The 24,203-nt window shown below is 36.3% G+C and overlaps 1 protein-coding gene across 3 annotated transcripts in view; it reads right to left on the bottom strand.

The window, feature by feature from the left end:
- DIAPH2 (diaphanous related formin 2) overlaps positions 1-24,203 on the bottom strand; it is an 863,347-nt gene that overhangs the window by 404,982 nt on the left and 434,162 nt on the right. For all 3 annotated transcript variants that reach the window (XM_024761235.1, XM_024761244.1, XM_024761229.1), the window contains one exon: positions 21,815-22,054. In XM_024761235.1, coding sequence (XP_024617003.1) covers positions 21,815-22,054 — 240 coding nt within the window. The remainder of the gene's footprint in view (positions 1-21,814; positions 22,055-24,203) is intronic.

Raw genomic sequence — 24,203 nt, 5'->3', positions numbered from 1 at the left:
CATTTCTTTTTTTCTAATAAACAGGAGTGCTATATTATGAAAGATAATATTTATATGTGATGTGTTCAAATACATTTCCAAAACTTCAGTTAGGCAGATAGCAAAATATCTGAATAACTAATTGCCTTGTAAAAGATTTTTTTTATTTTGAACACACTCATTCAAGCCTGAAAACCTGCAGTCTCTACCCTGTTTTTGAAATCAGGAGGTTTGAACACACAGAAGCCAGCACACAGCCAGAGAGCCTGAGCAAACAACATTTTAATCATCTACGTCAGTCACACACAATCTTTCTTCGAAGGACCCTTCTATAGGTAATTTTCCCTTCTACTGAGACCTTAAGCCTATTTCTTCTTGCTCTGTCGTCAGTGGAAACTGAAAATAACTGGTTGCTATCCTCTGTATAACCACCTCTCAGAGAATGAAAGCTCCCTTCTCAGGTGTCCTGTTCTCTTAAACCAAACAATTTCAGTTCATTTAACCTCGCCACACAGAAGTTAGTTTTCAAATGTTTAATTTTGTTAGGATGATTAGGACCCATTCAAAGTTTCCACTGCAAAGTCTCCCTTCAGCTACTAGAAAAGCACACAAACTTCTTGGTTTTACATTTAAGGCCCTTTTAGAGCTGGCCCTTGCCTACCTTTCTAATGTGTCCCCTGCTGCTTCCTGGTGCCCTACCCTTCACTTCAGTCTGATTACAACTGCTTGAACATACCATGCAATGTCATACCACTGTGCTTTTGTACATCTTGCTCTCTCTCTAGACCCTCCTCTCTTTTTTTTTTTTTCTATCTTCCAAGTGAATACCTACTCAAATTTCAAGACTACTCAACTACCCCCTCCTTTCTGAAGACTCCTCTAAGGAGTAACTGATGCCTTCCTTTGCCATATTCCTTCACTATAAACATTTCAACACAGTAGTTTCTTCCAGTCAGTATGAGCTCTTTCAAGGGAAGAGACCCTGTTTTACTAATTTTTATTATCCACAGTACCTAGGAGCATGCTAGGACATACCAGGGAGGCAATCAATGTTTTCTGAATCTGTTTTCCACTTGCGTGGGCTATAGAGCAGGACTTCTAAATTCAACTCTACTCTTGTTAAGTGTGTGTGTGTACATACATATACATATACATTATATATATATATATATATATATATATATACACACACACACAGAGAGACTGACCCCAAAGCCCAGACTCTTCCAGGACACCATATTTGTTGAGAGTTATGTGAGAGTGAATGCCAGAATAAAGTTACAACGTGCCCCTTGGGAAATGAAGCACTATACGTTTATAAGGGGAGACAGGAGCAAAGCGATTATGAATGTAGAAGTACATTCGATGATCCACTGTGGGCTGGACACTAGGGATCAGAGATAAACAATGCATGGTATTTTCAAAGCCTCAGGGAACCCAGAATTTAGGAGACAACACAAAATTATACAGAAAGGAGATGACGTAGGAGAGTAATTTGGTGGTAAATGTCAAGGACTGATATAGTTAAAATGATAACTATGGTACATGTAAACAAAGGCAGAGAAAGGACAAATTCAAGACACATTGTGAAGACAAACAGGATTAAGTCACTGAAAAGAAATACTTGGGATGAGGGAAAGGGAAAAATCAAAGACTCCAAAAGTTTTTAGTTCTGGTGATTAAAAGAATGGTTGTATTGTGTCAATGATAAGGAAGCAATAACTCTAGAGTAAGCTGGCTTTGGGAAGGAGGTGGCAGTTCATTTTTTCAACATAAGTGGTAGGTAGCTATGTGGAGCTAATCTATGAGAAGGTGGTCATGGCCATTCCATCCTCTCTGCTTCATTTTATCCTATATGATTTCACCTAATAATGCTTCTTAAACATCCATATGATCACGTCACTCTCTTCCTTCAAAAATTCCAATGGTTCTCTACAACTCATATAATAAAGTTCGCATTTCTAATCAGAACAGTTATTGAGCACAGCCTTTGGATTCAGACAGAACTGGGTTTGAACCTTGACTCTACCATTCAGTAGTTGTGTGACCTTGGGCAAGTGACCTAAACAATCTATGTCTCAGCTTTCTCATCCGTAAAATGGGCATCAGATAACACTTGTAGAATTGAATAAGATAATGCATTATCATGACCATGATCATCATCCAGATTAGAAGTGATGAGAGGCTACTTTAGCTTCCCATCTTCACACAGAGTAAGTCATTACCATAACCTAAAAGTCCCTCTGTGGTCTGGTTCCCCATTACCACTGAGATCTTATTTCTAGCTATTATCCCTCAGCAGCCCCCTTCAACCATGCTGGCCTTCATTCAGCTGCTCCTTGAATTCACTAGGCATGTGTCTTACTCAGAGTCTGTGCATGTGCTTTTTCTCTGCCTGGAAGGTTTCGCTTTTACTCACTTGCATGCCTAGTTCCTTCCCATCTTTCAAGATCTATACTCAAAAGTCACTTTCTCATTATGGTCTTCCCTAGCTACTCTATCTAAAATTGCAGTCCACTCTCAAAACACCTCTTACCTCTTTCCCTCTTTTATTTTTCTCCATAGCAATTATCACAAATATACTATGTACCCTATTTATTTATTTATTTATTGTCTGTCTCTCTCTGCTACAATATCAGCTACACAAGTACAGGGTATGTTTTTCTTTTGTCTGCTTTGTTCACTTTCATACACTCAGCAACTAGAACAACAGCTGGCACATAACAGGCACTTAATACATATTTACTGAATGCACGGATGGATGAAGGTTTCCACCCATTTTCTTATGCTCTTCCTGACCTTAAATGCCTTCTTCCTTCATCAGGTGGTAGTAGCCTGTACCTCCTTTAAGGCGGAGGAGAACAAATATTTTTAACCCATCTATCATGTGCTTACGGGCCAGACACTTTGATAAGTGTTTTATATGGGTCACCTTTTTTAAAAAATCCTCAAAAGAATTCAGTTACTTAGTCATTAACAAGCCCATTTTATAGGTAAGAGACCAGGTTTAGAGTGCTTAAGTAACTTGACCTAGGTAAACAGATAATAAGACCTCGTGCCAGAACACAACATGGTTAACTTATGTACACTGGGTGTCTAATGCATAGTGGACTGAATTAAGTGTCATGGATGATGAAGGTGATGGGAGTTGGGGGCCAGGTCATTCAGGGAGAGCGGGGCTAATGATCCTCTCTTAACTTTCCTGAACAGAATTAATAAATTCTGTTTTTATTTTCCCATAGTGCCTTATATATACTCTAGTTACAGGGTTTATTCCACAATATATAATTTTGTTTATGCAAGGAGTCTCACCTACCAAATTGTGAACTCCCTAAGAAAGAGGAATACATCAATTTTGTTCAGTAAATGTTTGTTGAATGAATAAATGCTACAGAGAGGCCAAAGATAATGAGGACTGACTTGATGACTAGAGAAATCTTTGGTGACCTTCAAGCACAGTTTCAATACAGTGCCAGGGGTGCAGACTTAAAAACAATGCACAGCCAGAAAGAGGAGGTAACATGTAAGGTAATTTATTCAAAATACTGATTATGGATAACAAATAACTAGATAATAAAGGGGGCAGCAGAGCTGGCAGCTGGAAAATGGTGAGGCTAGTAAGGAAGGTTATTATAATTATTGGTACCGAATACGTTCACCATAATTAGGCCTGTGGGGATCAGGCAATGGAAGAAATAAGAATTAAAAATCATGAGAAAGGAAAATGGACGGACACTGACTATTTCACTGGTTCTCAAACCGTGGTCCCTGAACCAGCAGTATCAGCATCACCTGTGAACTTGACAGAAATGCAAATTTGGGGGCCACACACCAAATTGACTGAATTAGAAACTCTGAGGGCAGAGTCCATCAATATGTGATTTAATATACTGGCCAAAAAATTCTGATAGCACCTCCAGGTGATTCTGAGGCATGCTAAAGTTTGAGAACCACTAGACTTCTTTGAAGGAAATTTCCAGGCAAGAAAATGCTTGGCAATTGTCCACAGCTTGCTTGGGCCCTCTCATAATTACTTTCACATATAAAAAGTTGAAGTGCCCATATGATTTCAAAGCTTAGTGTCAATTCAAAACTAGAGAGGAACAGGCTAGCAATCTGTGGCATCTGAAGGACAGAATCACTCTGAATGTTCTTAATTTACATTAAAAATGAGACTGATTTGTATCATAATTTACCATCTACTTATGTAAGAGTAGATGACTCAAACAGTATGTCCCATGCTGTGAAGATTCTAAATACATTGTTCATAAGTCTTTTAAACTGTCCCTCATCCTTCACCCAAAACTGTATTGAAAATACACTCACATGATGTTGCAGTGTGTCTTGTCTACTCTGTATCATCAGAGTGATGGACTAGGTAACCCAGGAGATCATTTACCCCTTCCAACTCTAACTCAAGCTGCAAACTCACTTCTTACTGGCAAATCTGAATTAGTGTTTAAATATTTACTCAAGAATTTTTGAATCAGAATAACAAATGTCAGTTGCAGACATCAGGTTTCAATGCTTTCCCTAAAAAGTCTTGCCTTGCAAATGTATTTCACCAGTCCCAATTTCCGGGCTAATGTGTACTGGCTCTAAGTAGACAAACACCGTGACCCATATGTGAAACAGAGTTTCTTCGCATGAACCTACAGAGATCAGACAACAGCGGGTGAATGTAAAGAGAAAGAGGGCAAAGTGGGGGAAGCATCATCCCTGTCCATGACACAGGCACATTCTGATACTGCATCTCCAATGTCGGCAACAGCATTTGCGGTGGAAGGCCAAGAGTGAGAATGTGTTCCTGCGTTACCACACATTATGTAGGAACAAAGTTGTGGACCGTATGCCCCCAGCTAAAGAAATCTTACATCCAACTTGCAGAGTGGCCCAGAGAATTCTCAGAATGACTAAACAAGCAAATATTCAGCCAGCTGCCAGAGAATATTCTCTTCCAGAAGAAGCAAGAATGTGCAGGATAAACACCAGGTTTTCTTGCATGAATTGCTGTAGAATGAATATCAGAGATGAAACTGATTTTCATGTAAAGATTGTAAGAAATGCCGTGGTAAGGCAGAGTGGACGTTACTTAAGGAAAATTTTCAGGATGCGTTTAAGCAGGTCTAAGAGTATTAAAACTTCAATGTGATATAATCTAAAATATACAACAAAGTAGTGAATGTAACAAAAAAGAAGTAGACTCAGATTTAGAGAATAAACTAGTGGTTATCAGTGGGGAGAGGGAAGGGGGAGGAGAGGCAAGATAGGAGTAGAGGATTAAGAGGTACAAATTGTTATGTATCAAATAAGCTACAAGGATATATTGTACAACATGGGGAATATAGCCAATATTTTATAATGACTATAATGGAGTACGACCATTAAAATTTTTTTTAAATTGTGACTCACTATATTGTACACCTGTAACTTACATAATATTGTACAGCAACTATATTTCAATAAAAATTGAAAAAAACTTCAATGTGAGATAAAAGCCCATGTCTCTAGACTGTATCAGAAGGAAGGCCTTTCTAGACACATCCCCTCCTTTTTCCCCTGGTGTTTATACAAATGGCCACATGAAATTCAGCAAACTTATCAACAGGTCCTTTACTCAGGAAAACCCAGAATTGCCTAATCCCTCTGTGTCAAGAAAAGGGTTCTGACAGCTAGCAATGCCACATGATCCACATTTACATCGAATTGTCCTTAGAAGGAAAGGAGATAGTGAAATGCAGTGAAGGAATCTGGTTGAATCATTGGAATAAACCCACCTAGATTATCAATACGATCAGATCATTCAACTTCAGTTCTTTTAGCAAAAATTTTCCCTGATCATGGCTCCTTTTTTCCCTATTATATTTGTATATTCATGGAACAGTTAATATTTAAGCAATCAGGAATGCTCCAGTGCATATACCAAAACAACTACTCCTGCATGCCAGTCTTGGTACAGCACATGAATTCTAACGTTTGTCTCCTTTATTTAAACAAAATTAAGTTCTGTGCTCTCTGCCAAGGGTTGTTTACAAATTATTGCTTTCTTCAACACCACCACACGCTGCAATAACACTGAGAAAGATAATGTATTTTTAAGGATTGCAATTACCATAAAGACATTAGCTTTGTAGCGGAGACCAGACAGGTTTCATACATAGTTTCCTGGCTTTATTTCTAACTCTCACCCAAAATGCTTTTCTGGGTACTACATGACCAGGGCTGACGCTAATTCAGCCAAATGTAATCTAGGGTAGAAAGATGTCTTAATTCTTTATGTAGGCCTGACTGTCCCGTTTTTATGCTCTTGATTTCGGTATTAAGTGGTATTTCTTATAAAAAGGGAACAGATGATATCAACTGTGTAAAAATCAAGCAGTATAAGAGTTTTACACTTGTTAGCATAATTTATGGCAGCAATCTGTGAAAGGAGGGCTTAAACTTGAAACCATGACAACATGAAAATGGCATAAGGATTCATCTCAATTGCACCTCCAGGCCCAGCAGGACAGTGGTGATGTGAGTTTCCCGGAGAAGGCAAATTTTGCTTTTCTGTTCTTCCTGCTTCACCTCTCACCATTTCCCCTTCTAGCCCTACTTATGCATTCAAGGAGAATATCCTGCATATGCATTAGCCTGAAGTAGCCAGCACCAGTGGCAAATCAACAACCATTTTGTCCTTATTTGAGGAAAGGCCAGAAAGACTTAATGAATTATGTCTATACTTTAAAAAGAAAAGCTGGTCTGGCACTTTCAACGGCTCTTATTTAATCAACCTGCCTATAGGAGGCTTACCAAATAGAAGTTCTTCTGAGAATGGTTTCAACAAAATCAAGTTATTCTAAATTGGTATAGAAATAGTTTACAAGCATGAACATCCCTAAGGTCTTCAGTGGTTTCTCTCAGAAATGGTTTAAGCATTTAACTAAAACTTGTGGCCATTATTGTCATGAGGATTTTACTTAACAAAACTGTTTTATATGCATGAGGTTTTAGAGTGGGTGGAAGAGTTTTGTTTTGTTTTTTTTTTTCCTGTACATAGCTTTAAAGATTATCACCACCACCAACTGGGTGTATAGAATTGATCTTGCTATCTATATACAGTGTAAATAAATGACATTTGGAGGTGCAACACTAGTGGTTTTAGCTATTTAAGAACAACCTTTAAGGCCCAAGATATGTAATATTGCTAAAGTATAATTAGAATCTGGCATAATTAGAATCTGAGGAGCGGCTACTTAGGGGTGAGTTACATAATTAGCTATGTCCATTCATTTGTTTTCATGACTGTATATTATTCCACCACATGAAAATAATTAATTTTAGTTACAGTCCCGTGTTGACCATTTCCATTATCTAGTTTCCTTTTTTTGGGGGGGTGGGGGAGTCATTATTACTGATATTCTTATAGATAATGGTGCCGTGAACATTCTTCTATTATAGTAAAATACACATAAAATAAAATTTACCATTTTAAGCATTTTTAAGTATACAGCAAAGTGGTGTTAAGTACATTCAACACTGTGTGCAACCATCACCACTGTCCATCTCCAGAACTTTTTCCCATACTGAAACTGTACCCATTAAACAGTAATTCCCCATCCCCCTCTCCCCTCCCCACCCCCTAGCAACCACTACTCTACTTCCTGTCTCTATTAATTTGTCTATTCTAGGTACCTCAATTAAGTGGAATTATCAATATTTGTCCTAATGTGTCTGGCTTATTACACTTAGCATAATGTCTTCAAGGTTCATCCATGCTGTAGGATATACCAGAATTTCCTTCTTTTTAAAGGCTGAATAATATCCCTTTGTATGTATATACCACATTTTGCTCATCCATTCATCTGTCAGTGGACACTTAGGTTGCTCACACCTTTGGCTATTGTGAATATAATGCTGCCATGAATACTGGTATACAAATATGTGTTCAAGTCTCTGCTTTCAATTCTTTTACGTGTACATCCAGAAGTGGAATGCTGCATCATACAGTAATTCCATGTTTAATTTTTTGAGTAACTACCATACTATTTTCCACGGGGGCTGGACCATTTAACATTCACACAAGTCAATCCACAAGGGTTCCAATTTCTCCATTTCCTCTCTAACACTTTTGTTTTCTGTTTTTTTAGATAATAGCCATCCTAATGGATATGAAGTGGTATCTCATTGTGGTTCTGATTCACATTTCCCTAATGATTAGTGATGTTGAGCACATTTTCATGTGCTCATTGGCCATCTTCTTTAGAAAAATGTCTTAAAATCTTTTGCTCATTTTTGAATTAGGTTGCTTGTGTTTTGTTGTTGTTGTTGTTCAGTTGTAGGAGTTCTTTATGTATTTTGGATATTAATCCTTTATCAGATATGTGATTTACAAATACTTTCTCCCATTCTATGGGTTGTCTTTTTACTCTATTGATAATGATTATTTCTTTACATGTCTACAGAGTGATTATTCTTGTATATGTCTCCAGAGTCCTTATGTAAGCGCTTATCTAGAGAATATACTAGGAGTTGCATTTCTGGTTATTGTATCTTCAGCATTTCTAAATTTTACCAAATTGTTTTCCAAAATAGAGGTACCAAGTTACATTCTCACCAGTAGTTCCCCTTGACCCATATTCTTAGTCATGCTTGATATTATCAGAATTTTTAAAATTTTGCCCATCTCACAGGTATGAAATGATATGTCCTTGTGGTTTAATTGTAGGTGTGAATACAAAATGGTACAGGCATTTTGGAAAACAGTATCTTTTAAAATTAAACCTTACTTTCCATAAGACACAGCACTCCCAGTCCTAGGTATTTACCCAAGATAAAAGAAATTTATGTCCTGTACATGAATATTAAGAGCAGCATTATTTGTAATAGACACAAAGTAGAAACAACCCAAATGTCCATCAACTGATGAATAAAAATGTGGTATATGCATACAGTGGAATATTATTCAGTAATAAAAATGAACTACTGATATATGCCACAATATTATGCTGAGTGAAAGCCACACCAAATACAAAGTAACACAAAAGACTACATTATTGGATGATCTCATTCATATGAAATTCTAGAAAAAGGTAAAACTATAGTGACCGAAAGCAAATAAGAGGTTGCCTGGAGCTGGGATTGGGGATTGACTGCAAAGGGGCATGAAGAAACTACAGGTTGATAGAACCGTTTCGTGCCTTGATTGCAGTATATACAAATAACAAATTTAATCAGACTGTATACTTAAAAACGAGTCAATTTGACTGTATGTCAATTATATGTTAGTTAAGTTACTTTAAAAAATTACAGGTTAAGTTCAAATCTCTCTTGATTGTGAACAGATTTTACTTCTGAAATAATTAACACAACAAACAAACAAAAGACCTACGGAGATGCTTTCAGAAATTGACAAGTACCCAGGCCTTTCTCTATATTTCTCATATATTTCATGAAAGCTGAAACTTGTAAACATGAAAAGATTTGAATGAACCAGGCTGTGGCTGATGAAAAATCCTTGGAATCATACATCAGCATCTCTCCCCAAATCTTTCAATAGCTTACAATGCTTTTCAACTTCCTTCAGCACAGGTTTCCAAAGTAAAATATTCTGTTTTGATATAAGTATCTAATAAGGAGTTTGTAATTAACATATACACACTACTATATATAAAATAGACAACCGACAAGGACCTACTGTATAGCAGGGGTCCCCAACCCCCGGGCCACAAACTGGTACCGGTCTTTGGCCTGTTAGGAACCGGGCCACACAGCAGGAGATGAGCAGCGGGCTGGCCAGCAAGCAAAGCTTCATCTGCCGCTCCCCAGGGCTCCCTGTCGCTTGCATTACCCCCCGAACCATCTCCCTCACCCCACCCCCAGTCCGTGGAAAAACTGTCTTCCACGAAACCGGCCCCTGGTGCCAAAAAGTTTGGGGCTGGTGCTATATAGCACAGCGAACTATACTCAGTATTCTGTAATAATATATATGGGAAAAGAATCTGAAAAAGAATATATAAACATATATGCATAACTGAATCACTCTTCTGTACACCTGAAACTAATACAACATTGTAAATCAACTATATTTCAATAAAAATTCTAAAAAAGTATCTAGTTATTTGCTTGTATTTTAAGATTCAGTTCTTTTTCTAAATAGTGAACTTCTGAATAGCTTATATTTCCTCATACTAAGTTGCTTGGATTCCAAAGAGTGATCCCTCACACAGAGCATTAAACAGTGACTTTCTTCATTCTTATTTAATTTATCTGAAAAATCTCAGGACATTCTCTTGTTAAAAGAAATATTACTTGATTTTTTTTTTTGTCCAATTAGCGAATAAGGAAGGGTAGAGACACATAACAGTCATACAGTGGTACCATTATATTAATGTTTTTGAACAGGTACTGATTAATTTTGTCCAAAATTTTAAAAATAATAAGACCTAATTATAGAAAGCAGGTAGAAACTTATGAAAAGCAGTTTTAAAGATACTCTTACTGTACCATAAAAGGCAAGAGGTATTCTGAGAATGCAGATTTAAAAAAAAAAAAAAAGTTGAAAAAAAATGAATGGCAAGTCTGTGTGCTCGTCCCCATGACAGAAGTCAGGAAAAGCAAAATCTAAGCTTTGGTTTGTGGGAGAGAAGTAAAGCACATGTTGTAAGTAAGGCTGGTATTGTGCTTTTCCTTTCTAAAGAGGAGGGGGGCAGCTTTATAGTATGGGCTATCATATAAATAACAGAATACTCTGTCATTTTGTAGTTAGTTAACCAGTATTTATAACAATGTAGATTATTTTTCATGTGTGCTATTATATAAAAGCCATCTCCCCCCTACTCTCCACCCCATTTTTCCCTATTTTCCTCCCTGTCTCTTGTTTTAGTATTACAAAGTTCTGTATTTGGCAACTAGCTCATCAGGCCCTCAAGGACTAAAGACACATGTTTTTTGTTTTGTTTTTTGCGGTACGCGGGCCTCTCACTGCCGTGGCCTCTCCCGCAGCGGAGCACAGGCTCCGGACGCGCAGGCCCAGCGGCCATGGCCCACTGGCCAAGCTGCTCTACAGCACATGGGACCCTCCCGGACCGGGGCACGAACCCGCATCCCCTGCATCGGCAGGCGGACTCTCAACCACTGCGCCACCAGGGAAGCCTGAGACATGTTTTATTTCTCTTTATCCCTGCAAAGCATCTAGCACAAGGCTCCACAAAAAATAATCAATAAATGTGGCCAACTTGCTGCCCAAATACTAGCTAAAATGTATTTATATAAATACTTCTTAGATTCCTTAAAATTATTAGGGATAATTGGATGCTCAGAGTTTTATTTGAATATTAACTGCTTATAAACCCCCTTCCATGGTCATCAGCCCTCCTTCTTAAAGTTCTGCCATGCCTTCATTAGTATGGTTTCATTGGACAGGAAAATCAGTTTGTAAGATAATCACTCACATTCAGTCACAGTAGCCACATTTTTTTGAACAACAGTCTCATACAGGGTCGAAATCCCCTTTGAACAAAGCTTTTATAGAGTAAAAAGGCATTTGTCTTCAAGCTTCCTAATTATATTCACTAAATGCTGTTCATGTTGTCAACTTTCCCCCACTGTGAGAATTACAAAATCAGTCATAAGATTAAACTCAGAAAATGACTAAAGCAATTCACAGAATACTAAGCCAGCTGGGTTCATTTAAATCCTCTATGGAAACAGTCTTTGTGGTGAACCTAGCAAGACCTACAGCTAGTCCCATAAATCATCATTTTTTTGGTCTGCTCCAGTGCTGAAATTATTTATTGCCACTCCTGATATATGGGAGACTCATCAAGAACCAAAAAAAAAGCTTTTTTATAAACTAGAGAATTATTCATCTCTGCCAGCCATACTATCCAATAGAACAGTTAACTATATCCATTATTGTTTAGTCACAATGACTTCAATGAGTATCTTTATGGCACAGTATTAAGTTGACTGTGTTTTTCATATCAATGTAAGAAGATAAAATTTTAAAAATGAAATAAAATACAGATGTATTCGTTGTTTTTGTTTCCTTGAAATGAGTCTGTATTTAATGAGTCATAAACAAAGCCATACATGAGTCCCCTACTGGAAACAAATTATACCCCTCACTATAGTTCTCTATACAAATATATATTGTTGGCTTTTTAAATAATTATTATTGGCAGAAGATAAGGAGCATAATATGGCAACTCGTACTTTGCATTTTTAAAAGCTCTTTACAAGTTTGTCAATTTACATGTAAGAAGTATTTAACTCAATCTTATTCCTCTCTGATCATCCAATTCTGAAAACCATTGCTGAAACTTTCTCACTCCTTCATTCTCTCTCTTATTTTGTCTCTCAATCTCTCTCTCCCACTCTCATTCTCTCTCTACACACACACACACACACACACACACACACACTTTTTGATTGGGTCTGGCTTTTAATTCCTTTTTCTCAGTCCTTCCCCTAACATAAAACTTTCAAAAATTGGACTCTCTTCCATATCGAAAAGATCATGTGTTTGCGTAGGGGAGTACAGTAACTAGGCATAACTAGTCCACAAGGCAAGTGTGTATGTATGTACAATATATATTCATGTTACCCCTCATATCAAGTTATCTAGACTAATGGAAGGCAGATTTAACTGTAACACAGAGAAGTTAAAACCAGGGCTAGCAGCATAGGCATCACAATATTAAGAATTACAGTTAAGAGTCTTGGGTGTGTGTGTGTGTGTGTGTGTGTGTGTATGTATGTGTTTAGAGGACAGAACATTTTCACATATATAAGTAAAATAGAAAAAAATATTGAGAGGGAAAAAAAAATGTTTCCAAAGCAGCCTGTATTGACAAGGAATACTAATCAAGTCTGTATTAGACAAATTACATTTATAAACTACTGTTCTCCAGAGAATTTAATAAACTGAAAATTGGGGGAATATAATGAAGTTTTCACACAACCTATAGTGTTGTAAATGTGATAATATCTAAACAGATGCAATCAAATTCTGAGAAAACAAACAAGTGTTACATTTAAAGTATTAGCTGACTAACTTGTAGCAATGAAGGTAAATTAATGAATATTTCAACTTAGAGAAAAATCTTTAAATAAGCTCATGGAAACTCTGTATTTTTAGAGGGAAGCAGGAAAATAAATGTGTGAGTCTGTTTCTTTTCATCAGAGCTCAAGATTTCAAAAAAGGTATTCTCATAGACATATATTTCATAACTATACCAATTTGAAGTACATCTACAAAATAGGTTAATCCCTGTGCCTAACATGATCATATAGTTTTATCCCTGCTGATACAGCAGTCAGTCTTTTCTCCCATCTCAATTCTGTAACATAGGCTACAGAGAACAAGAAAGATACAATGCATCTCCACATTAACATAAATCTGGAAAATGTTGTGACCATTTGGAATAATTGAGATATCTATCTTAGAAGAAAGCACCTCTAAAGACAGAAACACACACTACCTTCATCAAGTTTTCTTTCTACTTAAGGAGTCAATCTGTATGTGCACACCACTATAGCATAGGGATATAAAGAGACTAGGTACCTTACATCTTAGAAGTGGAAAAAAAGCTGATTTTCAAACTGAAGGACAATCTTCAAAGCATTTGGTAGCGTATTCACGGGATTACAAAATTAGGGAGACGGGTTCATATGTTCCCAACTCTTAGAGGGCTGTATTTTTAAAAAGAGAACCTCAGAAGTAGCCTGTGTTTCCCTCAGATTTTTAAATGGCATGAAGGACACTGGTGGTGAGGACTCTGGATTGGATTTCTGAGCTGGTATCCACACATCTTGATTACTGGAGAAATGAGACGACTGAAGCAATCTTTCAGTATTACCATTTGCCCATGTGCACAAGTCCACATGTACTGATTAATAATATGTGCTTGAGGGCTTCCCTGGTGGCGCAGTGGTTGAGAGTCCGCCTGCCGATGCAGGGGACGCGGGTTCGTGCCCCGGTCCGGGAGGATCCCACATGCCGCGGAGCGGCTGGGCCCGTGACCCATGGCCGCTGGGCCTGCGCGTCCGGAGCCTGTGCTCCGCAACGGGAGAGGCCGCAACAGTGAGAGGCCCGCGTACCACAAAAAAAAAAAAAAAAAAAAAAAAAATCATAAAAAATAATATGTGCTTGAGGACATATAATTAATAACATATGGGAATTAAAAGAACTTATGGAGAATTGTTTCTTTAAACAAATAAATTTAGAGTTCTTTAAATTTAAACATTTCTGCATTTACTGACAAGTAATATTAATGCTTGCTCTTTGAAAATCACAACTTTGGGTATACTGATTTTTGTGAAGAACTACAGGAAACAAAACCCTTGACACAGTTATAAAAACTGAATCTAAAATGTCACCACTGACATAGTCACACAAGAGTTGAACATTCATCTTTTCAACACTGAATGGTTCTCAATGATGAGAACCCATTAAGCACAATACAATACAACACAAAGGATTTAAATAAAGGTCGACCATCAAATAAGCTGAACAAAGAAAACCATTTAACATTAAGAATGATATCCTGTCCTTATGTCATTCTATGGTGCTTAGTTATTTCAGAGGTCGACAATGGTGAATGTTCTTGCTTCAGCGTAATATAATGAGGCACAGACAAACCCTTAACTTGAGATGTTTGTGTCTATTGGTCATGAATTATGAACGAATGATATGGTGTATCACTGTTTTATGTGGTGACATTTTAAAATGCAAAGTAACATGAGTGACCACCTCTGTATTTTGCTGTAGCTTTAGATCTTATATCACTGATTATAACAGGTGAATCATAGAGATCACCAGCTGAAAACTCTGCTGCAAAGAGCCCACAGGAAGGAAGGCTAAAAGGACCCACAGGGAAAAAAAGGAAAGCTTGGTAAGAGGACCTAACATTCCATCCAACCCTGTTCTTGACAGAGAATCTAATCTTCCCTTACACAGAATTGTTCCAGGACAAATTATCTCCCTCAAAGCAATTTTCTTCCTAGCAAATTATCAATCACATCTCCCCCAAATCCAAATAATGCCATACACCATCTTATAGGAAAAAGCATATTTGAGTGAAGCAAAAGAGATCATCAAATTCTAAAAACTACCTTGAGCCACTGAAATAATTTGAGTCCCAGGAAAAGTGGGATGCTAACTTTGCCTCCAATACTGAGTGATCCTGGGTAAGCCATCTCTCTGGAGAACAGATGTTCATTTGTAGAAAATATGTATTGAGAAGAGCAGCCAACCCTGCCTCCACAAAACGGATATGGTCTGAGAGCCTGTACATACAAAGCAAGTGATTGCTCTATAATTATGCAGATTATTAGGTGTTATTTTATTACAAATATATAGGTTCCATTACCCGGATACATTAAAATCTATTAGAGGAAGACAAACTTTCTATTAATATTCCTCCAATGACTTCGAGTTCAATTTGAATAATAAAAAAGAGAGATTCCTCATTTTACAAGCTACTGGAGAGTCAAGAAAGTGCACCTGTGATTTTCCCCATTTTCAGTACTCTGTAAGGGGCAGAGTTGGTTCTGTAATGCTTCCAGGAAATGAGCCACATATGACTAAACCTTCTGTTACAATTTAGCGAGAGGCAGTGTGTTGCAAGGTTTTGGACACAGAAAACCTAGATTTAGGCCCAAACTTGGACATTTACTAGCTTTCTGATCTTGAAAAAAATTGCATAACCTCACTGGGTTTTAGTTTTCTAATTTGCAACATGGCGTTAATAATAATAAACCTCTCTGAATCACAAGGGATACATCTAAACTGTAAAAGCAAAGGCAACCAAGTGTGTAGACTAGTGACCAGGATTTATTGACCTTCGCTAAGGTGTCTTTCAGTATATTCTACAGTGGTTATTTTCAACAATATCTTTGGTTTTAAATTAATAGTCCCATATTTATTTATTAACCCATATTTGAGGGTGAATTTTTGGTTTATATTGATAGCAAATAATACATTTTTATGTTTTTACAACTAAACCATAGCATAGTGTTACACTTACATATTTAATACTTTCGCTGGTAAAAATATACACTCTATATCTGTGAGACACTAAATTCACTTTAAAAAATGCTAATACTTACGTTGAACACTCACAACAAATCCTTTTATTTAATCAAATTGCCTACCTTTCATTCAATAGTAATCTATTGAGGGCTTCCTATACAATAGACACTGGAGATAAAATGTAGAATAAAATAATAACCACCCTCCATGAGTTCTGAGTCTTTAGAGAGAAAGAGAGATAAAATAATTAAAGTGCAGTGTGAACAGTCCTACAATAATTATACTCACAGTGTGTAGTGGTAACCAGAGAAGTAGAGCTAAAGGGTAAAAACCAGATGAAGAAGAGTAGCAAAGGACATTATAAAAATGCAAAAGGCAAGCTGTTCCAGTTACATGTTTTTAAAAAAAGGGTGAGAGAGAGAAAGAGAGAAAGCGTAATCAGGAGGCCAAGACTCTACCTCTAGTTTCATAACTAAAGTGACCAACTGTCCCAGTTTGCCTAGGACTGTCCCAATTTTAGTAGTGAAAGTCCTGAATCCCAGGAAAGCTCTTAGTCCTGGGTAAACCAAAACAGTTGGTCACTATATCCAGCTTTATGAACCTGACTGTCACCCAGTAAGAAGGTGGCTGTATGCAATTCAGAAAGTAAGCCCTCACCATATACCAACCAGGCTAGCATCTTGATCTTGAACTTCCAATCTCCAAGACTGTGAGAAAATAAATTTCTGTTTTTTTTTGTTTTTTATGACTTTTTTTTTTTTTTAACATCTTTATTGGAGTATAATTGCTTTACAATAGTGTGTTAGTAAATTTCTGTTGTTTAAGCCACCCAGCAGCCTACAGTATTATTTTACGGCAGCACAAGCTGACCAACACACCAACCAAAGTATTTCACTTCTCTAATGGTCAGTTTTCTCATCTGCCGGCTGAAGGGGCTAGATTAGATACTTTCTAATGTTGAGGTTCTAAGTTTAGATAGAGATAATCCACATCATTTCAGCTAAAAACTATTAGATACTGTAAAATTTTTAGAATACTTAGATGTAATTTTTTGCTTAGATCTTTTATAGATTTTCTCTTGAATTACAAATTTCTAAATTGTGCTTCCATAGACAGCAGTCATTTTCCTTACAAATCACATTTTCTGGTACATTATATTTCACACTGAAACTGAACCTAATTCACTCTACATCTTACAACTTCTCTAGGGGAGATAGATGCCTTCTTTTGTATATTTGGGGAGATATCTGTAATACTCTGCCACTAATACCATGTGATGACCTCTAGGAAATAAGGCCTTTATGTTACATTCACTTTACATAAATGATGAATCTTAGAAAAAAGTAGCAAAATTACATTACTCTATTAACCCTACTAAATTAAAGTTAGATATCTAAAATTTTCTCCACAGTAAAACTAAATGTTTTCTTCAGGTCCTTTGTATGCCATATTTAACATCTGTACAAAAACACATCATTATACCATATCATAATTTGTTATGTCTCTCTGTCCAACTAGAATGACTGGAAAGTCACAGTATGGGTGAAGGAGATATTAACTCAAGGCAGAAAAACAAAGGTTTTTGACCTTCATAAGTTATAAAATGGGCTGTGAGTGATTTTCAAAAAAAAAAAAAGTTACAGAGGCAAGATACTGAAGCTAGGGCTTCCCTGGTGGCGCAGTGGTTGGGAGTCTGTCTGCCGATGCAGGGGACACGGGTTCGTGCCCCGGTCTGGGAAGATCCCACATGCCGCAGAGAGGCTGGGCCCGTGAGCCATGGCCACTGAGCCTGTGCATCTGGAGCCTGTGCTCCACAATGACGGGAGAGGCCACAACAGTGAGAGGCTCGCGTACTGCCAAAAAAAAAGATACTGAAGCTAGTATACAAATTACTCAAAATCTTCTCACAACCTGCCTACCAATGTTATTTGTTTCCAACATACACCCAATATTCCAGGTAGTTTTCTAATTCATCTTCAAACACATCATGATTATTCCTAGTCATATACCATCATTAAAAAGAACTACTACCATTTTTAACACTATAATTCTTCAAAGTACTGTGACAAAGATCGTTTTATTTGACCCTGAAAACAGCCCTATAAAAATAAAAAAGGGTCACTGTATACTTCCTCATGTATAGATGAGGAAACAGGTTTGGAGAGAGTAAGTGACTTGGCCATGAAAATTTAGCTAGTGATGGGCAAAATGGAAGCTAAAATGTAAGTTCTAAGGCCAGTGTTCTCCCATCTTGTAAGGTTATGGCTTCTTCCCTTCGTATAACTTAATTATACCTATCCTTCAAGATCCTTCTGTTCTAATTTATGAATAACACTCACCGCCACGCCCATCACCAAAAATTCCTCCCTCCTGAAGTCCTGCTAATCTGAAAGTAATCTCAATGGCCATTAATTTTTATATTCATTGCTAGAAGTATATTGTGACATTACATAATATTCTGTATGTATATTTCCTGGCTACTCAACTGTATCACAAGCTCCTTGAGCTTTCTGTGTGTCTTCTGTAATGTTTGTATCCCCTGGTATACCGACCATCTGTTTTGTTTTGCCTTTGTTTGTTCAGGCCTGGTTTTTATCCCTTCATCTACCCCTAACCTTCGGTATCCTCATCCTTGGTAACAGCCTCTTTTATGGCATGACCAATCATCCATCACAGTAGTCTTGGTAGCACTGTCAATCAAGGTTCTTTGCCCTCCCTTGGACAAAGGGTATTCTGATAATCTACGCCAGGCCAATTGGTCTCTCTTTCTAATTAGAATTTGAATCAAATACAAGGAAAGGAGGAAGAAAATGGAATATACCCCAGAGGCAACTTCCTGGAAAGACTTTCCATTCATTCCTGCTCTCTGCATTCTCAAAGCTGACATAGTTGCTACTCTTTTAAAGGCCAAGTTCTTCAGCCTTTCCTCAGTTTCTGGCTGAGCTCCTTATAAATTCTATTTTTTGCTTAAATCAGGCAGAGTCACTTTCTGTTGCTTGCAAAGATCCTTATCTGATATACCCACAAAGCTTAGTGCCTAGGGAGTGCTAAGTATTTTTAAATGTTTCATTCTTATGTAAATTATATGTTATTACACACTGAAAACATAAACAACAAATGGCCCTGAAGTACAACACTGCTATTGGTTAGAATTTTAATAACCAACAGGCAAGCAGGGGCCAAGCTAACACTGGAAACTCATCTGCATAGAAATGACTTTTATTCCAGTTCAGCACCCTGGACTGGTGACTCACAAGTGATAATACACTGCTGCAAATGAACAAAGTATTTTGTGGTGAGGGTAGTACTTATAGTAATGGTACCCTTTAGTGATATTTGACATTTAAGTTAACCCGTCTGTTTTCCTTTTCTTCCCAAATATTATAGGAGTTAATTGTGACCATCTGAATTTTTAATATTACTTTACTACAAAAAACATCTGATAAGTTTAACTGCTTATGTTGTGGTTCCTTTTTAACTAGGTGAATATTTTAACATAATCTATAGCTTCATGTGAAAAGCAGTAGATTACAGTTTTAAATTCACTGAGAAAAGAAATTATCATTAGAATATTAATTAGGTAAATGGTATCATTTTAAAAGCATAATCAGTGCCCTGCAAAGAAAGTTCTCTCTGCTATTTTTTTTAACAACAACAACAACAAAAAAAACAAACACTGAGAGAAATCGACCAAGTAATCTTTTACAACATAACTGGAATTTAACACCAATTCTAGCTAATCATATATCAGTAGTTAACTCAGTTTCGAACAGTTTATAAACCTAAGCTAACTATTTCTATGTACTTCAGTAAATTTCTGTCATTTCAGACATTTACATCTACTCAGAATCGTTTGTATTCCAGGAGCATCCTTTTAATCCTAGATATTGTGGGAATACCATACATCTATATGATATTTCTTTCTTAATGACAAGTATTTCCCTGAAGATAAAAATCCTACTGAAAAGTGGGAGAGGGCAGAAGATTTTTAAACATTCACTTCTTTCTCTTTTAGAACATCTATTACTACATGCTAGTATTTCCTATAAGATTATTTTTTATTTTATTTGAAGTTGGCAAAAATCTTTGTGCTGAATCCTTTGATCATACCTCTAAGTGATAGATGTCGGACCAGTGCTGTGTGGAAGAACTTTTATTTGACAGGTAGATGACAGGAAGAAGCCTTTCTCCAAAATACAAGATGCAACTGTACAATCCTTCTGTGAGATTAATATAATCTTTTGTTCCTATGTATAAATGACGTATTCATTCTTGCCTCAAAAATATCAGTTCATGTAATTAATTTGAATAGTGTGAAATTAAGACACTTAAAAAAGGTACATATTTGTTCAAATTAGGATAATTTGTTTTAAATGTCTTTTTTATATGAATTAAATGTGAAATAGGTAACAATACAAATTTCCAATGATATTTTCTCTTAATTTATAATATTTTTGTAATCGCCAACCAAGAACACTTTAAGATTCACTCACTGTGCCTATAGTGTACACTCTAAACAAGTAGCATCTTGATAAAAGATGCTTTTACTAGTGTTGAGTATATGATGTGCAATAAAATGAAAAAGTCTTAAATATTTAGTTTATCCTACAAATCGGGGTGTAAGTTATTCTAATTTATTACAAGCATAGCCTTATTCTTGTTGGTATTATCAAATAATTGCACATGTCCCCTAATATCATAAGAAGAGGGACCAAAAATATTTTTTTGACAAAAATCTAGCATGCCAGACCATCTTCCCTATCTTCCTTGCTTTCCTTCCTTACACCCCTCAAAAATAAATCGGGAGTAAACAGATACAATTTCATTATGCATCCTAGTATCTACAAATGTTATTCTTTATGTCTGTCCGGGTGAGAACTACCAGGAGCAAATCATTTTTGATACATATTAAAATGCTAGTCCATGTACATGTAATGTACATCTATTTAATGCATGAATAGAAAAGAAATTTATATCCATTCCTAGATTGGGGATTCTTGTAATAATATACTTCAAGAACTAACCAAAGTTCTGTAATGTTTTCAGAGGTGAAAGAAAAAAAAAAAGTGAAACAATGCTGAGATGTCAAAGATACATCACTTGTTTTCAGACTTATTTTTGTCTCCAGCTTTCTTACAGGCTTTCCCCTCAGAGTCTGTTCAGTTTTCTTGTGTAACAGACAGATCTTTTCCTTTAATAAGGTGGTTTGCGCTAGCCTAGAAATGGACATATACCATCACTTTTGCACTTGTCTGTTTCTTTGTTTACTTTTCACAAGAATGAAAGCGTAATCAAAACAATAAAACGATTATCACTTGATTTTTAAAAAACTTTTAGTTAATGCACTAGATACCTAGTATAAGTTTAATAACACAACACTATTCAACAATAAAGAGTATTATTTTCTTGGAGGAGAAAAAGCAAAGCATATTCAGAAGGCAATTTCTGGCTATCACCTCATTGAATTTAGCTCCTCAAATACTTTTTGGAGAGACATAAAGTAAGTTTGAAGGGACTGAAATACAAGATTGCATCTACTTTAAAAAAGCAATGTTTTTTGGACCTAAAAACTCCAGAAAGATTTGATCAGCAAGAGTTGAGTACTATACTACAAAAGAATTTGCAGTCTTTGAGATTTTACTACAGTAAGGTTTTAAAAAATCATTTATCTGTTTTAATTTAGATACAATTCACGTGCCATAAAATTCATCCTTTTAAAGGATACTTTTTTGGGCTTACATACTATTGCTATTTAAAGTGACCCCTCTCGCAGATGAGATTATTGCTGTAAATTGGCATTATAAAGTGTTATCTTACCTTACAGAGAAAGTTGATCTTAAAACCCAAAGACTGGGCATTTCTTGAGCCTGAGTTCATGTAGTTTCCAACCAAAAGAACTAACTCTAAAAGTCTGTTAAAGCTTTCACTTTTCTTCAGTTCTTCACATGCCAGAGTTACTGCTATGATGCTTGGTTTGATGTTGCTTACGTGTTCTTCAAATGTGAGCTTGAAAAGAATGCTGTTGAGACGAGGACGCAACATTTTCACTGAGCTCATCTGTAAGATAAGGAATGCTGTATAAGAATATATATATAAAAAAAAAAAAGAATATATATATAAAGCCCATTATTTTTCTCTCTAGTGGGGATCATTTTAGAGACAATACTGTAAAACTTCTGAATAAAATGAATTCTCTCTGGGTTTTAACAAATATTATTCTACTTTGTTTTAGACATTTCAAAGGAATATTATTTTCAAAGTTTAAAGAAATAGCTGTTCAGTTTTAAAGGAATAAATGAAATCATCCTTACTGCATTAAGAAAATATTATTGAAGCTAAACAGTTGCTGTATGTTAACTGCATAATCATTAGTCATCAATAGCATTTAAACTGCCAAAAATCTGTCCCTGAGGCAAACTACGAAAATGTACAAACATGACATTGAGTTGAGTGAATAGTTGGGCCACATATAAAAAATGTACATGATGACAGAAAATGTAAGTGCAACCACATTTCCTAAAAAAATTTACATATCAGTATGCTGTCTGAAACCAGAAGACTAGCTCTGATTGAGCATTTAATAATTTTAAACCTATGATTTCTATTAATAAAATGTATTAATTATTTATATATGCTCTAAAGAATTTCACCTACTTGACAGAATGTTGATGTTAAATAATTAAGTTATGGTAAAATCACATGAACTTACTTTTAAGTACATTATTCAAGAATTCTATATTGGTTTTCTTCAAAACAGTTCAACTTAGGTTTTAATTAATTGTTTCATAGTATCGGTGCACATTCTCTATTCCCTTTGGTATAGCTCCTACGATAATAATTTCTTTTAGTCTTTAATTCCCCAAAACTCCAAGTCATTTCACTAGTTTTTATTCACCAAAGGAATTCTGGGAGACAGGTGAGGGGAGGGTAGACACATAAGAACATAAGCACACACACAATGAAATTATTAACAATCCTAATTACATTTATTCTTTTTACATATATAGCTTAGTTTTCTTTTTATATACAAATGCCAGGCACAGTGTAGGCATGAGATATCTGTAGACAACATGAAAAGCATTTGACAGCATAAACAAGAGTCTTTAAGCTACAAAGAACCCTTCAAAAGCAGCAAAATGAGCTGCTGAATAGACCCTATCTGCTCTAACACAAAAGCAAAGCATAATTTATCATTTTAACTCTTTGAAATGAATTTTCACATTAACCACGGGTGTCTGCCTGTCCAAAAATTAACCTTTGCCGTCTGCTAATCCCCCATATGCTTTCATGCTTTTTATAGGCAGATTATGCTGGGAATATCCGCCTGTTACTATATCTACATAAGTCAGATCACTTATCAATAGCTTTTTTTTAATACGATCAGGGTAGTATTCAAAGCATTCTACTGGGACTTCCCTGGCAGCGCAGTGGATAAGACTCCATACTCCCAATGCAGGGGCCCAGGTTCAATCCCTAGTTAGGCAACTAGATCCCACACGCATGTCACAACTAAGAGTTCGCATGCCACAACTAAGGAGCTCTGGAGCCGCAACTAAGGAGTCCACCTGCCGCAACTAAGACCCGGTGCAACCAAATAAATAACTAAATAAAATCTTCAAAAAAAAAAAAAAAGCATCCTACTGTTTCTTCAGTACTTGCATGGTAAGTATAAGACACCATCTACTCACAAAAAGTGTCCAATATAACTCAAAACTCATAACACAATCACTTGAAAACTATAGCTAGCGATAGAACCAGCTCATGATTCTAAATGGGTAAACAGAAATTAAGTGCTGGAGATGTTCACTGAAAGAAGAGAAAACTTTAAACTCTATGACTACAATGTTTATTGAAGGCTACACAGTAGAGGGGATACAAATGGATAAATAGATGAAAATTAAACAAGTAGAAAGAGAGAAAAAAAGCGAGCGAGCAAACACAAACGGAGACCAAAAGGAAGTTGTGAGAAAAGGTTTATAGGTTAGGAATATATGAGGTATATACCTAGGGGCAGAATTTAGATCAAAGTACCTTAAGATTCCATGTAAAGGCCATAAAATTGGAAGCTAACCACACCAAAGTCTACGTCTCCATGAATGTGCAAATCTCCATGTGTATGTTTGTGTGGGAATCTAAGTTTCTATGTCATTTTCTGCCTTCATTTATGCCTCTACCACTGTCTCCAAATGCTTTCCCACTTAATTTT

Source organism: Neophocaena asiaeorientalis, unplaced genomic scaffold (genome assembly GCF_003031525.2).
Source record: "Neophocaena asiaeorientalis asiaeorientalis breed wild unplaced genomic scaffold, Neophocaena_asiaeorientalis_V1.1 scaffold656, whole genome shotgun sequence".
Lineage (NCBI taxonomy): Eukaryota > Metazoa > Chordata > Mammalia > Artiodactyla > Phocoenidae > Neophocaena > Neophocaena asiaeorientalis.
Note: the sequence above shows the minus strand (reverse complement) of the source record. Positions and strands in the feature narration are given on the sequence as shown.